The 13,670-nt window shown below is 39.1% G+C and overlaps 1 protein-coding gene and 1 long non-coding RNA gene across 2 annotated transcripts; one reads left to right on the top strand and one right to left on the bottom strand.

Annotated features, from left to right (window-relative positions):
- Positions 1 to 1,427: 1,427 nt before the first annotated feature.
- On the bottom strand, positions 1,428 to 13,145 carry LOC110006821 (uncharacterized). The gene is made up of 2 exons (XR_016054671.1): positions 12,309 to 13,145; positions 1,428 to 2,091 (listed from the first exon to the last, which is right to left on the bottom strand). It is a non-coding gene; the product is annotated as an uncharacterized LOC110006821 (long non-coding RNA).
- LOC18429054 (Actin-binding FH2 (formin homology 2) family protein) lies at positions 1,982 to 7,310 on the top strand. The gene is made up of 4 exons (XM_006838347.4): positions 1,982 to 4,046; positions 4,287 to 4,477; positions 5,357 to 5,592; positions 6,424 to 7,310. The coding sequence occupies exons 1-4, from the start codon at positions 2,254 to 2,256 to the stop codon at positions 7,186 to 7,188; spliced, it is 2,985 nt and encodes a 994-aa protein (XP_006838410.2). The 5' UTR covers positions 1,982 to 2,253; the 3' UTR covers positions 7,189 to 7,310.
- Positions 13,146 to 13,670: the final 525 nt, after the last annotated feature.

The following is a 13,670-nucleotide window of genomic DNA, read 5'->3' as shown; positions in this document are numbered from 1 at the left end:
TGGTCCAATCCGAAGGCCCAACCCAAACCCAAGCCCAAGCCCAAGCCCAAGCCCAGGCCCATGCTTGTTAAAGCAGGGTTGGACTACATGGAACAAAAAAAATAAAAACATAAAGAATAAAGAAAAAAAGGGGCTGGTCCTATCGTGACCCTGCCCCGCCCCTCAAGCCACATCTTGAGCCCAGATCTTAGTTCTTGAGGGCCGGGCCAACTGGGCAGGACGGGGCACCAGACCCTTTTCCACCCCTAGACTCGAGTAACACATTCAAAGCTCATTTTAAAGTAAACCATGAAGCCACGTCAAAACTTTTGGAGGAAATTTTGGAAATCATAAATGCAGTAAACTAAATTATCCACAAAATAATGCACAACAGTGCACACATGTGGCCTTGTTGTGAAGTACATCTCCCTTTAATTTATGCCCCAAAAGTTGGAAAACTTAGAGTGGGTAGCAATCTTACAAAAGCTTGCTTCATACTCAGTTCCTAGTGAAACAGGAAGCATGAAATTATATTTATTTCTCCCCACTCTCTCTCTCTAGAATGAAATTACATTTCTTTCCCCCCCTCTCTCTCTAACTCATCTTATGGAAGAATATATAGTGCATCAAAAGTGTATTTAAAATGAGTTCATTTCATTTGAATGTGTCGGTAAAGATTTTACAGCATGGGTTGCTCTATTGTAGATTTGATGTGCCGTGCGGCCCCACGTATTGATGATTGTAGGTGGGTAATGCTTGCTTTGCATACACACAATACCTATGGTCCACGCTCTCTCTGCACCAAATGAGGTGAAGTCTAAATACCAGTTTTATGGTGTTGGCCAAACTTTGTCTCATTATACAAATCCCTTGGTTCCCCTATCTGACCAAGCTTTATTTCATTGAATATGTATACAAATCCCATGCTCCACGCCCCTCTCTCTTATAGTTGGGGGTGGCAATGGGCGGCCGAATGGCCCGGACGGGCCATGTTGGGCCGTCCCTAAGAAACTAGGGCTTGGGCCACCGAAGGTGGCTCAAGGGCAGGCCTAGGCTAGGCCAAGACGGGACCAACGAGGTTCAGCCCGGCCTGGCCCCTTTTTCATCTTTTTTACACTATTTTCCTTTAATTTTGTACGGCTCCAACTAGCCTGGCCATGATAGGGCCTGGGCCACAAAATGTGGCCTAAGGGCCGGGCCTAGGTCAGGCATGGCCCAGTTCAGCCAGCCCAGCCATTTTTATTATTTTTTACACCATTTTTCTTTAATTTTGCGCTGCTCCTTGCCCGTTCAGGGCCAGGGCCAAACTTGGGCCTCCAGGGAATAGGGCTAGGCTACAGCGAGTTATGGCCCAGCCCATTGCCACGCCTACTTATAGTGATGAGGTCATGGTCCAAAACACTGAACAAATCCCATGGTCCACTCCTCTATGTAAGTAATGAGTTGATGGTCCAAAATCCATGTTTTCATTATAAAAACCTTGTCCATCTCTCTCCATCTCTAGCGCTACTTATAATGATGAGTTCATGATCCAAAACACTAAACAAATCCCACGGTCCACTCCGATGTATAAGTCATGAGTTGATGATCCAATTCCTAGTTTTCATTAAAAAATAACCTTGTCCATCTCTCTCTCTCTGTCTCTCCATTTGTAGGACCACCGAGGTGCACCTCCGTCTCTCTCCTTACAGTGATGAGTTGATGACCAAACTTTGTTCTCATGAAGAAAATCCCATGGTCCACCTGTCTATACTTCTCTCTCTACTTGGTTGGTGTGTTTGAGTTCAACTCCTCTGCTGATTGACTGATGAACCCGAATCATTAAGCTCGAGTTTAGGCGACAATCAAGGTGAAAGAAACCATGGGTCAGTGTCAGCAGATCTCAAAAGGCAGAAGGAGACGACTAACTCAAAAGTCCACTTATCAAGGAGATTTCCCTCACTTGATTATCATTGTTGCTACTTACTACTTTTTACTTTGATATTCACTGTGATTTAGAGACATATTTGACGAAGAAGAAACCGTGAGTTTGACAAGTGTGGATGGTGCCACCATGGCTGAACACACCTGCAACTGCCCAGTATCAGGGATTCCTTGGAGTAGCATTAAAGTCTGCATCCACCCATGAAAAAAAACATTTCCTTTTAGTGTAGGAACACAAGAAATGAATCAGTGTTAGAGAGAGAGAGAGAGAGAGAGGAAGAGACTGTATGTCACTGGTTTTTAGAAAACCACGTTCTCTACCATTCATCTTTTGAAGCTTCTGAGAAGAAGATGGATTCTTCCTCTCTGACATTCTTTTTCTTCACTTTTCTTTGTAGCCTCTTACTCTTTAATGGTATGGGAATTACTGCATTTGAAGAAGGGAGTGAGAGAGTAGATATAGAGATTCAGAAGGTTTCAGGTGTAGATGATAATGAGAGAATGGGAGTTTTGGAGAGATTCAGGTTTTTGTTTGGGTTGGGAGTGCCTGAAACTGGAAATTCTGGCCATGTGAGACGTGGCTTTTCCCCAGCTCCATCACCAATGGAGGCCGCTCCTCCTAAAGTTGCAGAAAGTCCATCACCAAGACCACCATTTAAAGCAAAAAGGAAAACCCATCACCCACAATTGAGTTCCAGTAGGATTCAGCCTCATAGTCTTGAGGTGCCAAGAAAAAGAAAAGAAAATGGGGCCAGAATTAGAAGAATTGTTATAGCATTGGTTGTCTCTCTAGGATCAAGTTTGGCCATATTTGCACTGGTAATTCTCTTCTGCTATAGGTTTAGAAGAGGCCATAGGAACCCAAGATCAGGAAGAGCTCTAATGGCTTCATCTGAGAGATCAAAGAATAAAAGAAGTTCTAATCCTATGAACTCCGTAAATAAGGTTAGTTTTGATCCAGGGCCCGAATTGTTCTTTCTGGACACTTTAGGTTCATTTGGAGATCGGGCTTCCTCTGGTTTTAAACGGTCACCTGACCCTGTAAATGTATTAACCCACGAAAGAGGAACCCAAGAGAGAGAAATGCATGAGAGAAAAATCCATGAGAGAGAATTGAGTTCTCCATCACATGAAGACACATCCAGTATGGAACAACCAGAGGGTTGTAAGTTCAATGATAATCATGACCCTTTAATCGTGAACGAGATCCTTCCGATGGAATCCTTACCATCTGATGATGAATCATTCCATTCTGTCTGTGAATCTCATCCGTCTGATCGATGTTTTCCAAGAAATGTAGAGGTTAATTCAGCAGCATCATCTTCATTTTCATCTCCTAGGCATCCTTCTTCCTTATCTGTGACACCAAGGCCTTCACCTCCCTCTTCTCCAACTCTCTCAAAGAAAACCCAGTCAGAACCATTCGTTTGTTTGCCCAAAGTGAATCCTGTGCACAAGTTCCTCGAACCCAATTCATCAGAGACATGTAAAGTCCTGGACCTGACTCCTGCAAATTCTTCAAAAAAACCCATATTGCCTGATGCTGTGACAACCGAAATTACTCCACCTTCATCTATCTTAATTCCAGATGAATCTCTCTCTGAACCACTGAAACGAGAGATCAGCTCTTCAATAATCATAGAGTCTTCGCCTTCCTTTTCTCACTCCAACTCCAAGGAAACTCCACAATCTCCTGCCGTTTCATCTTCGGTTGATCTGAACTTTTCATCCTCTTCACCTCTTTCTTCACCCTCTCAATCTATTGAGCAAACACCAACACCCCACCCCCTGAATCAAAATTCTCCTCCTTCCCATTCTCACTCTAAATCTAATGTACCTCCCCCATTTACTCAAAGTTTAAGCCCTTCTTCCATGTCATCTTTTTCTTCTCCCACAAAATCTTTCGGACAGAAACAGAGCACCGCAACTCCTCCTAAACCTCCTCCCCCACCTCTGCCACCTCGGTTCATCCCTCCAATAAAGAAGGGAAACAATCCACCTCCTCCTTGTCCACCGCTGCAATTCACACCTCTAGGGAAGGATGGAATTCCATTGCCAAAGCTTAAGCCTCTCCACTGGGACAAGGTTCGAGCACCTACAGATCGTTCCATGGTTTGGGATAGGCTGAAACCTGGCTCGTTTGAGTAAGCAAGCACTTCTTTCTCTCTCCCTGTCTACAGTTTTCTTTGATGTTTCTCTATATAAATCATGAATTTTGGTCACTAGTATATGTTTTCATGAGGTTTCAATTATTGCTCTGATGACACACTCTTCTCTCCCTCACAATAGTTTTCTTTGGTGCTTTTCTTTCACCATACGAAACATGTTTTTCGTCTCTTGTTCTATGTTTTAATGGCGTTTGAGATCGGTGTGTCTGAGAACAGGTTGGATGAAGAAATGATGGAGTCTCTCTTTGGGTACAATCTGCAAAGTGCAGTAAGGAATGAAGAAGGAAAGAACAAAAGCTCATCACCCAACAAGCATGTTTTGGATCCAAAGAGACTACAGAATATAACGATCCTCTCAAAGGCTTTGAATGCATCCCCAGAAGAAGCGTGCAATGCTCTAATACAAGGTTAATATTATTATTTTCTCAAATTTTGTTTCATTGAAGATGGGTTGAAAGGTATATCTGTTATCTCAAAGCAACAGTCATTGATTTGCCAATCTGGCAAACTTCTTGCATAAACTTCAGTTTTCAGTAAATTTGTTTTCATTGTAGATTCTGGTAGTCTTCCCTGCTTAAAGTTATTCAAGTGTCTCACTGACTAACATTAACTCTTTGTCCCTGTTTATGACACTCTTCTCCTGATAAAGCAAAATTTGAAAATAACATTACATAACAGGAATAGCATCAATAGTCCCAATCTCTAACTCCAGGACTCCTTATCTTTAAAATTGATCAGAATACTGAGGCCATCATCAATCCATAGTTTTTCCAATGTCCCTTACTGTAGAGTAGTTAACTATTTAATGTCCCTTACTGTAGAATAGTTAGCACTTCATAAAATAGCTTTCAGTTTGTTTCTTGACAGTCATTTTGATTTTAGCTCTGAAACATTTAATTACATCTGAAATTTCTTCACTGCGTTGACAATAGATCATCATCATCATCATTCTTCACTGCATTGATATTAGATGCTTTTCGTAATTTTTTCATCTCTCCAATTGAATGGAGAGTGAAAGCCCCAACTCAAAATATACAAGCAAATAAACATTTTGACACCCTAGTAGAACTCAGTTCGTCCTCAACCAAAACACCAATTTACAAGCACCGAATCAAGTAAAAATTTTGACACCCCAGTAGAACTCAGTTGTCCTCAACCGAAACACCAATTTACAAGCACTGCAAGTATTTAGAATTACTAAAGCTAAAGCTCCACTTTCTTGACTTATCAGAAAAGTGTCGCATTTGCCTCAAAGGTTGTGGGTTTTCACATTTATATGGAAACAGGGGACGGCTTATTGGCTGAGCATTTAGTGGCAATGGCAAAAATGGCACCTACAAAGGAAGAAGAAGAGAAAATTTTGAACTACAAAGGCGATGTGAGCAATCTGAGTGTGGCTGAGAAGTTTGTCAAAGCAATTGTAAATGTACCTTCTGCATTTGCTAGAATTGAAGCAATGCTGTACAGGGAAACCTTTGAAGATGAAGTAGTGTACCTCACGAAATCCTTTGCTATGTTGGAGGTAAATCATTATCAGTGCGCTTATATAAAAGAATTCACAAGGCAGTTAGTCCATAGGATTTTCCCATCAAGTGTTTGACAAATCCAATAGCACACGCATATGGAATATGCTATCTTTTATTTGTTTTTTTTTTTTTTTCTTTTCTATGGAGATGAAATACTTCTTCCCTCTATTGCAAATCAGTATCAGATTGGGCGAGTTCCTATAATTGGCTAGTGGCAATAACTACATAGAGAAAGAACTGATCTTCTTGCAACATCAGCCCTAGGAAACATTCAGTGTGTGCTAAAGGTTGATATGTGCAAAATGTAAAGCCCTTGCTTTATGTAGATTTATTGTTATTGGCTTGCTAAATGAGTAAGATGACCTTCTTTGAAGTCGTTGATAAGGGTATATTATATGTTAAAAGAGTATGTTCATACAGACCATAGCTATGAGAGAAATGTAGTGGACAAATACTTGGGCATGTGTGAGCGCATCCACACACACGCACACCAAGAAGCTAAATGAACCCCAATACAAACACAAAACAGAATAACAAGGGGAAGTATTGTGTGAATCAATGGTGTGTTGGTAGTTGATAAACAGTAAATCATGAACCATTCACTACTTCTTCCTGATGACATGGGTAGGGATTAACCATCATTCGTGATGATTGACATTCACCGGTGTATGATTAATCTCCACTGCCCATCACTGGAAACAGACAGTGAATGCCCCTGTGGGGTACCATGATTGGAAAAACAACTAAAATCCTACAAAAGACCATCACCTAGGCATCCAAATGGTTTACTTTGAGCATCAACCCATCTCTCTATCCATCTTTTTCAGGAGGCCTGCAAAGAGCTGAGATCAAGCCACCTCTTCTTGAAACTACTTGAAGCAGTGCTCAAGACAGGAAACCGAATGAATGTTGGGACAATTCGTGGGGGAGCAAAAGCTTTCAAGCTTGATGCCCTTCTCAAGCTCGCAGATATAAAAGGAACAGATGGGAAGACCACCCTTCTTCATTTTGTGGTTCTAGAAATGACAAAGTCAGGAGGCCTCAACAAGATGACAGAGAATAATGACTTGGAGAGAGAGAATGGTTGTGAAGAAAATGAGGATGATCAGAGAAGTATTTTGGGCCTTGACCTCATCTCAGGCCTGAGCACTGAGCTTTGCAATGTGAAGAAGACAGCGGGTATAGACTTGGATGCTTTGGCAAGCTCCGTTTCGAAGCTCTCCGAAGGAATGCAGAAACTAAAGCAACTCACAATGTCTATGGAAGAGAGAAGTTCTAGATTTGTCGAATCAATGAGTTCCTTCATGGGTCATGCTGAAATTAAGATTAAGGAGTTGAAGGAATGTGAAGATAGGGTCATGTCTCTAGTGAGAGAAATCACAGAGTATTTTCACGGGGATTTGGGGAGGGATGAGACGAACCCTCTTCGGATATTTGTCATTGTGAGGGATTTTCTGGGTACACTGGATCATGTGTGCAAGGAAGTCAAAAGCTCAAAGCATTATAACCAGAAGAGTCGATATGCTGCAACACCCTTTAAGCTGATCTCTAAATCTGGCCCAGTGAGAAACTGTAAGGGAACCGAAGTTTGAGACTGTAGTTTCTTGTTTGTATAAAACCCAACATATTCTGACTTTGGTTTGTATCATTATTGATTTTGGTCTGTCTATTTTCACAATTGGCTCAACATCCAATACAATTTGATTGCCATTAACTTCTTAGTTTTTCCTCACTTTATAACACTCGGTTGGAAGACTTTTCTAGATCTTGGAGCACGTAACTAAGTATGCTGGATGCAATGTATCCATCATTCAATCAGTTCAAGTTCTTGGGGAAAACTAAGTTGTAAGAGAATGGGTTCGTAGTTTTCAGATGTTCCTGCAAATAAACTACAAAATGGAACTATCAAAAGGAGAGATGGGGTCTCTCAGACATTTATAAACCAATCACTTGAAGTTATAACTATATGTCCATTAGATATTGATTCAGTATAATTGGTTCTAAAATATTCAGGTAGCAAGCCATCTTCCGTTTAAATTCCTGCTGGTTCATTAGGAATATTCAGTTAAAGTCCACTTATTCATGAAGAGATATTATATTGGTGAATATGCAACCTAGAATTCAATCAGGCACGAGATGCGGTTCTTTGAGACATACCAATCCTTGACAGATATTCAAATAATTTTCAACTATGTTATGGTGTGTCTCAAATTTAGATTTCGCCAGTGAAGAACGACTAGAACTAAAAAGTTCTCAGGGATTGACAATCGTAAAAGAGCAAAAAACACTATTGTTTTTCTCCAGTTTCAAACTGATTTATACAAGCATTGAAAAGAGCGGCAGATAAGAAGAAGTTGGGCAAAAACAAAAAACAAAAACTTAATGCCACTTCTTCTGAATGATGTGTATATGAATTACAAAACTGTGTCAACTAAGTAGAAAAGAAAGGTCCAAGCCTTTGTACCACAATTAATAGCCTCTTGTGAGCAGTGACAATGATATCTCTTTTAAATGATATTTGCCTCAAAATGAAAAGGATCCACTTCTCCAAAGCTTGTTATCATGTCTCAGCCTTTTCATAAGTATCGATCAAAATTCCTCTGTTTGAGGGGGGGGGAAAAAAAGAAAAAACACTGCCTCTCTGTACAACTATTGAGTGGTATCTTCTTCTTCTTCTTCTTTTTTGAGAGTAACGAATATTATTAGAAAATAAAAGAGATTACAACAAAGATTACAATAACAAAGGAGATAAAGATATAGAATCCAACGCTACTTGTTGCTTGGCTAAATCATCAGCAATAGTATTTGCTTCTCTGTAGACGTGATGAAAGGCATTAGTAATACCAGAAGATAACTCATTCACTTTGTACAATATGGTAAAAAGCCGCCAAGGAGGTGTTGACAGGCCTTTACACCAGTTAATGACATTGTGAGAGTCTCCTTCAATGATCAGATTTTGCTCCAAACCTTTCTCCCAATAGATCCGCAATCCATGTAGCAAAGAAGCAAATTTGACATGATTAGCAAAAACCACCCCACAATGTCAAAAAATTATCTGACCTTTGTGGTTGCTGCAAACACCCCCAACTCGTGTGGCCCCGGATTTCAAAAGAAAGCCATCAAAATTTAATTTCAAGCATCCCAAAGCAGGTGGGCTCCAATTATACCGTGGCATCACCTTAATAGATCTTTGCATGACTAAATTAGCAAAGTTTAGATCCACATCGCTTTCTTGAAATCCCCCAGCCTGCCTTTGTAATGCTAAGCCAACTATATGTAAAAAAGTTAATTTTGCTTTGAATTCATCCAACCCTATAGCCACACCATCAAAGGTATGCCTATTCCTTTTCCAGCCATAGTTCCCAAATAATAGTGCCCCTCAAAATATCCTATAGCATAATGCCCATCTTTGGTAGCCCAAGAATCTTCAAGTGACTCATGAAGAGGCTAACCGATATGGGATAGGTAAAAGCACACCTATTTTCTTCATTGCCCAACACCATGAAGGATAGGTGAAAGGGCAATGCAAAAATCGATGATCAACGGTTTCCTCATCTTGTTTGCAAAAAAAACAAACATTAACGATGGTCTTCCCTCTTTTCCTTAAATTATCAATAGTTAATGTTTTCTTTTGAGACAAGATCCATATAAAAACTTGTACCTTATGGGGTATGCGCCATTTCCATATGTCCTTGAGAGTAGGTTGATTCCATCTTACCCAAACATGGAATAATAAATTATATGCTGATTTCACTGAATAAAGACCATGTGTTTCTGAGTCACAAACAACCATATCTTTTGCTGAATCAGATATATGAAACCCATCCAAAGATTTGAGTATATCAATATATTGATTTACCACAATATTAGGAAAACGGTTATAGAGGCACTTAATATTCCATACTACAGATAAACCCTCTTTAATACCAACCTCATTGACCTTAGTCATATGAGATGAGCTTCTGAGAAATAAATCCGGTTATAACCACTTAAAAGTTATATCTGAAGCCCATTTAGAATGCCAGAACAATACAGAATCTCCCTTGCCAACTACCCATTTTGAGTTTGAAAGAACAAAATGCCGAATACAATATATTGCCCTCCACATATAAGATTGTTCTCCCCTTTGACCATGAGCAATAATAAGATTACAAGGGTCCCAACCATATTTAGCTTGAAGTACATCCTTCCATAAGCTCTTTTCAGTTTGCATAACACGCCACCACCACTTTGCTAGCATGGTTTGATTCATAAATTTTATTTTTCGAATGCTCAGACCCCCTTCAAATTTTGGAGTGCATACACGATCCCACTTAACTAGATGATATTTCTTCACATCCTTATAAGAGCGCCATAAAAAGTTCCTCATTAATTTCTCCAATTGTTTAACAATATCACCTGGCATACATAATAAAGACATCTGGTAAATAGGAAAATTGGATAGCGATGACTTTATGAGAGTAACTCTACCCCCAAGAGATAGGTGTTTTGATTTCCAAATGTCTAGTTTCTGGTTTGCCCTTTTAACAACTGGGTCGCATACTGCCTTTGGCAACCTGCAATCGGATAAAGGCATTCCCAAATAAGTAATTGGAAAACATTCCTTCTTGCAGTTCAAAATCTGAGCAAGATATTAACCACCACATCTTGGCACTCCACACCAATAATTGATGCTTTTCCAAAATTTACTTCGAGTCCCAAGGCAAATTCGCAGCAGAAACCTCCTTATAGTCATTATCTTATCTACATCTGCCCCACAGAATAAGATGGTGTCATCAGCATATTGTAAGTGAGATTGAAGGCCCTGCATTATTTATTTGAAAACCAGTAAAACCATGATGATGAACCATATTTTAACCATCAAACTGAAGGCCTCACCGAAAAGAGTAAATAAGAAAGGGGATAGAGGAACCCCTTGCCTAAAACCTCTTGTTGCTTTAAAGAAACCCTCAGGGCACCAGGATATAAAAATGAGCATTTGAGAGACACCCAAAAATCCATTTCCTTCAATTAGTACCAAATCCCATTAAGTATAGAATTTCATTAAGTATTCCCCATTTCCCTCTATCATAAGCCTTCTCTATCCAATTTGACAAGAACCCTTGGGATACCACTTTCGACTCTTGCAGGAATACATTCCTGTGCTATCAATACACCATCCATTATCATTCTCCCCTTAATAAAGGCAGATTGATTCCTAGAAATAATAACATGACGTACACTTTTCAATTTCTCTGCCAGCACCTTTGAAATAATCTTATATAAACTGGTTAACAAGCTACTTGGTCGAATATCATTAGTACCTATAATCGATGATTTATTTGGAACCAAAGAAATAAAGGCATAATTAATTCTTTTATTCAATTTATCATTCTACAAATTCATTGACCATCGATACAAGTTCATCCTTCAGTAATGACCAAAATTTATGAAAAAATAATAGTGGAAATCCATCAGGTCCTCGTGCTTTATCACTAGGACGTGTGAAAACTGCATTTTTAAGTTCTTCCATTTCAACCCTCCTTTCTAAATCATGTGCAATATCTTGTGCTAGAACATTGTGCTAGAACATTGAAAGGAACACCCTCCAAATTAACTGGACATAGATGTTCACTAGATAATGCTATTTGAAAATGATTGACAAATTCATTTTCCCAAGCAATATTATCAAATTGGTCCACCCCATCAAGCGAGATACCAGAAATATCATTTTGTCGACGTCGAGCATTAGCAATACAATGAAAAAACTTTGTATTTAAATCCCTTTCCTTCAACCACTTCACTCAAGATCTCTGCCTCCAATAAATTTTATCTTTCCTCAGTAATTCATGCATGGTATTAACAAGATTTTCTCTTGCACTCACTAATTCCATCGAAGTAAAACCTTGAGTAAGTACTTCATCATCAAGATCACTAATACGGTTCACAGTTTCTTCAATTTGATTTTTTAAGCAAAAATTCCTATCCTTCTTCCATTGGAGTAATTTTTGCTTAATAACCATTAATTTTTTGTAAATTTTATATCCAGACCACCCCTTACAGCTGTACTAATCCACGCATTTTTAATGAGATCCACCACCTCAGTTTCCTCAAGCCATACAACATCCAATCTGAAAGGTCTATCCCAGTATGAATGTCTTCAGTTTTTAAAATAATGGCTATATATGGTCAGAAGAGAATCTACTCACATAATTAACTTTTGCTAATGGAAAGAAGTTTTCCCAAGAACTAGAGACACGAAACCTATCCAACTTACTCATAACAAGATTGGTGACACTGTTATTAAACATGTAAAGACTACTCCATTCAAAGGTAAATCTATGAGTTCATTTTGGTGAATAAAGCTGTTAGCAAGACGCATACAGGAATTTATTGGATTATTTGAGGTGCATTCATCAGGCCAACAAACAAAATTAAAGTCTCCCTCCACACGGACCAGTAAACCACAATGAGCAATTAAACCAGAGAATTCAGAAATAAAAGCAGGTTTAAGAGCAATATCTCTTGGGACATAAATATTTATCAACAACCATCTAAAGGAGCAAAAAAGCCCGTCCAAAATGATACAAATCATTCTATCCTTTAAGAAAGCATCAACAACATTAAAAGAAGTTGCATCCCAAACACACCAAAGTCGCCCGGAGGAACATACTGTATCTATACCCACAAAATGGCAAGAACCCCTTCCACATATGGAATGCATAAATCTTACCTCCGGACTTGCAAGTTTAGTTTTCTGAAGCGGCCTTTCTTTTCTGAGCAAAAAAGCCACATCCTTTTTTCTGCGTGTGTTTCCCAAGCCATGCACGTTCCAACTATCTTCGTGAGATTTAGAGCATTCCTTGACCCTGGCGAAAGATTGAAATTCGGCAGGTCCAGGACTGTCATCATCACTTCTTAACAAGACTGTTTCTGCAGGATTTTCAGAAATAACTACTCCAACTTGAGCTTTTGATTTCGCAGCAAGGCAAGCAGACTGGCGAATTCCTCTCATAGGAGTTTTCTTCACATTTTTCACCACTGTTTCATGAATATATCTTCTGAAGCAACAGAAAAAAGTAATCATTGTTAAATTCATGTGATTCTCCGCCATATTTCTCTCTTAGAGCATCAAGCACCAACGGTAAATCATCTCCAAAATCAGCACCCATGACCATGATTAGTCTTCTCATAAACGCACTTTATAATCGGAGGTCATTCTGCTTCAACTTCCAAGCAAACACTGGAGTAGAGTTATTTGGCTTTGTGACAGTGTGTCAAATACTTTGCAAGCAGTATTGGGTTACCAAGAAATCCCCAACAAAGGTGTTTGTATGTGTTGTGAAGAAGTGGAAATATAAGGCCCAACAAAAATAAGAAACAAGCTCTTAAAGGCTAAAACACGAATTTAAGTAGTCTACGCCATTTCTTCTATTTGTTTCTATCTAAACCGAGGATCCAAGATCTTGTTGATTTGGGGCCTTGTCTCTCCTAGGTCATTGCCTATCTTCAAGGGCTATTTCTTTCTCTCGATATTCCTTCCTTAGGAGAGTTTCAGAGTCTTGTCTTTGAAAAAAGCTCCTAAGTGAATGCATAATGACTTTAACACATCTAAGACATGACATTATATGGTAGAGTTATTAAAATGTAAGGTATAAAATTCTCAAATTCGCCTTTTTTATTAGAATGGTGCCACGGTCCTTCTCCACATGGGAGATGGTGATGCAGTGAAGATAGAAAGAGGACGAAAAAATATAAAATAAAAATTATAATAAAGGGATGAAAAAATATACCTTGTCGAGGTCTTCCTTCCAAAAGATCTTTTCCCAAGATGCACTATACTCGTCTTCTCTTTGCACAATACTCTTATTCTCTTCTCTTTTTTTTAAAAGTCTAATGATTATATATTTTCTGGTCCAATTATTATATATTATAGAAGATAGGGAACCTAAACCTTAACTTCTTTCCTAAAAACACCTTGATCAATACAAACCCTTCATCTTAAAAAGAACAATTTGCAGATTTGGACTTGAGAGAGGGAAAAATTACGTATTATCATTCGCCAAAGATGATAAATGGGCATAGTGCCCTTCAT

The sequence above is a fragment of the Amborella trichopoda genome, chromosome 4 (assembly GCF_054954075.1).
Source record: "Amborella trichopoda isolate Santa Cruz 75 chromosome 4, AtrichopodaSantaCruz75HAP2 v2.0, whole genome shotgun sequence".
NCBI lineage: Eukaryota > Viridiplantae > Streptophyta > Magnoliopsida > Amborellales > Amborellaceae > Amborella > Amborella trichopoda.
The sequence above is the reverse complement of the archived record's forward strand: the minus strand, read 5'-3'. Positions and strand labels throughout refer to the sequence as shown.

Coding starts and splice junctions, on each gene's coding strand:
- LOC18429054 (XM_006838347.4), top strand. CDS start 2,254: ATGGATTCTTCCTCTCTGACATTCTTTTTCTTCACTTTTCTTTGTAGC. Junction 4,478..5,356: donor GTGCAATGCTCTAATACAAG/GTTAATATTATT, acceptor ATATGGAAACAG/GGGACGGCTTATTGGCTGAG. Junction 5,593..6,423: donor AATCCTTTGCTATGTTGGAG/GTAAATCATTAT, acceptor CATCTTTTTCAG/GAGGCCTGCAAAGAGCTGAG.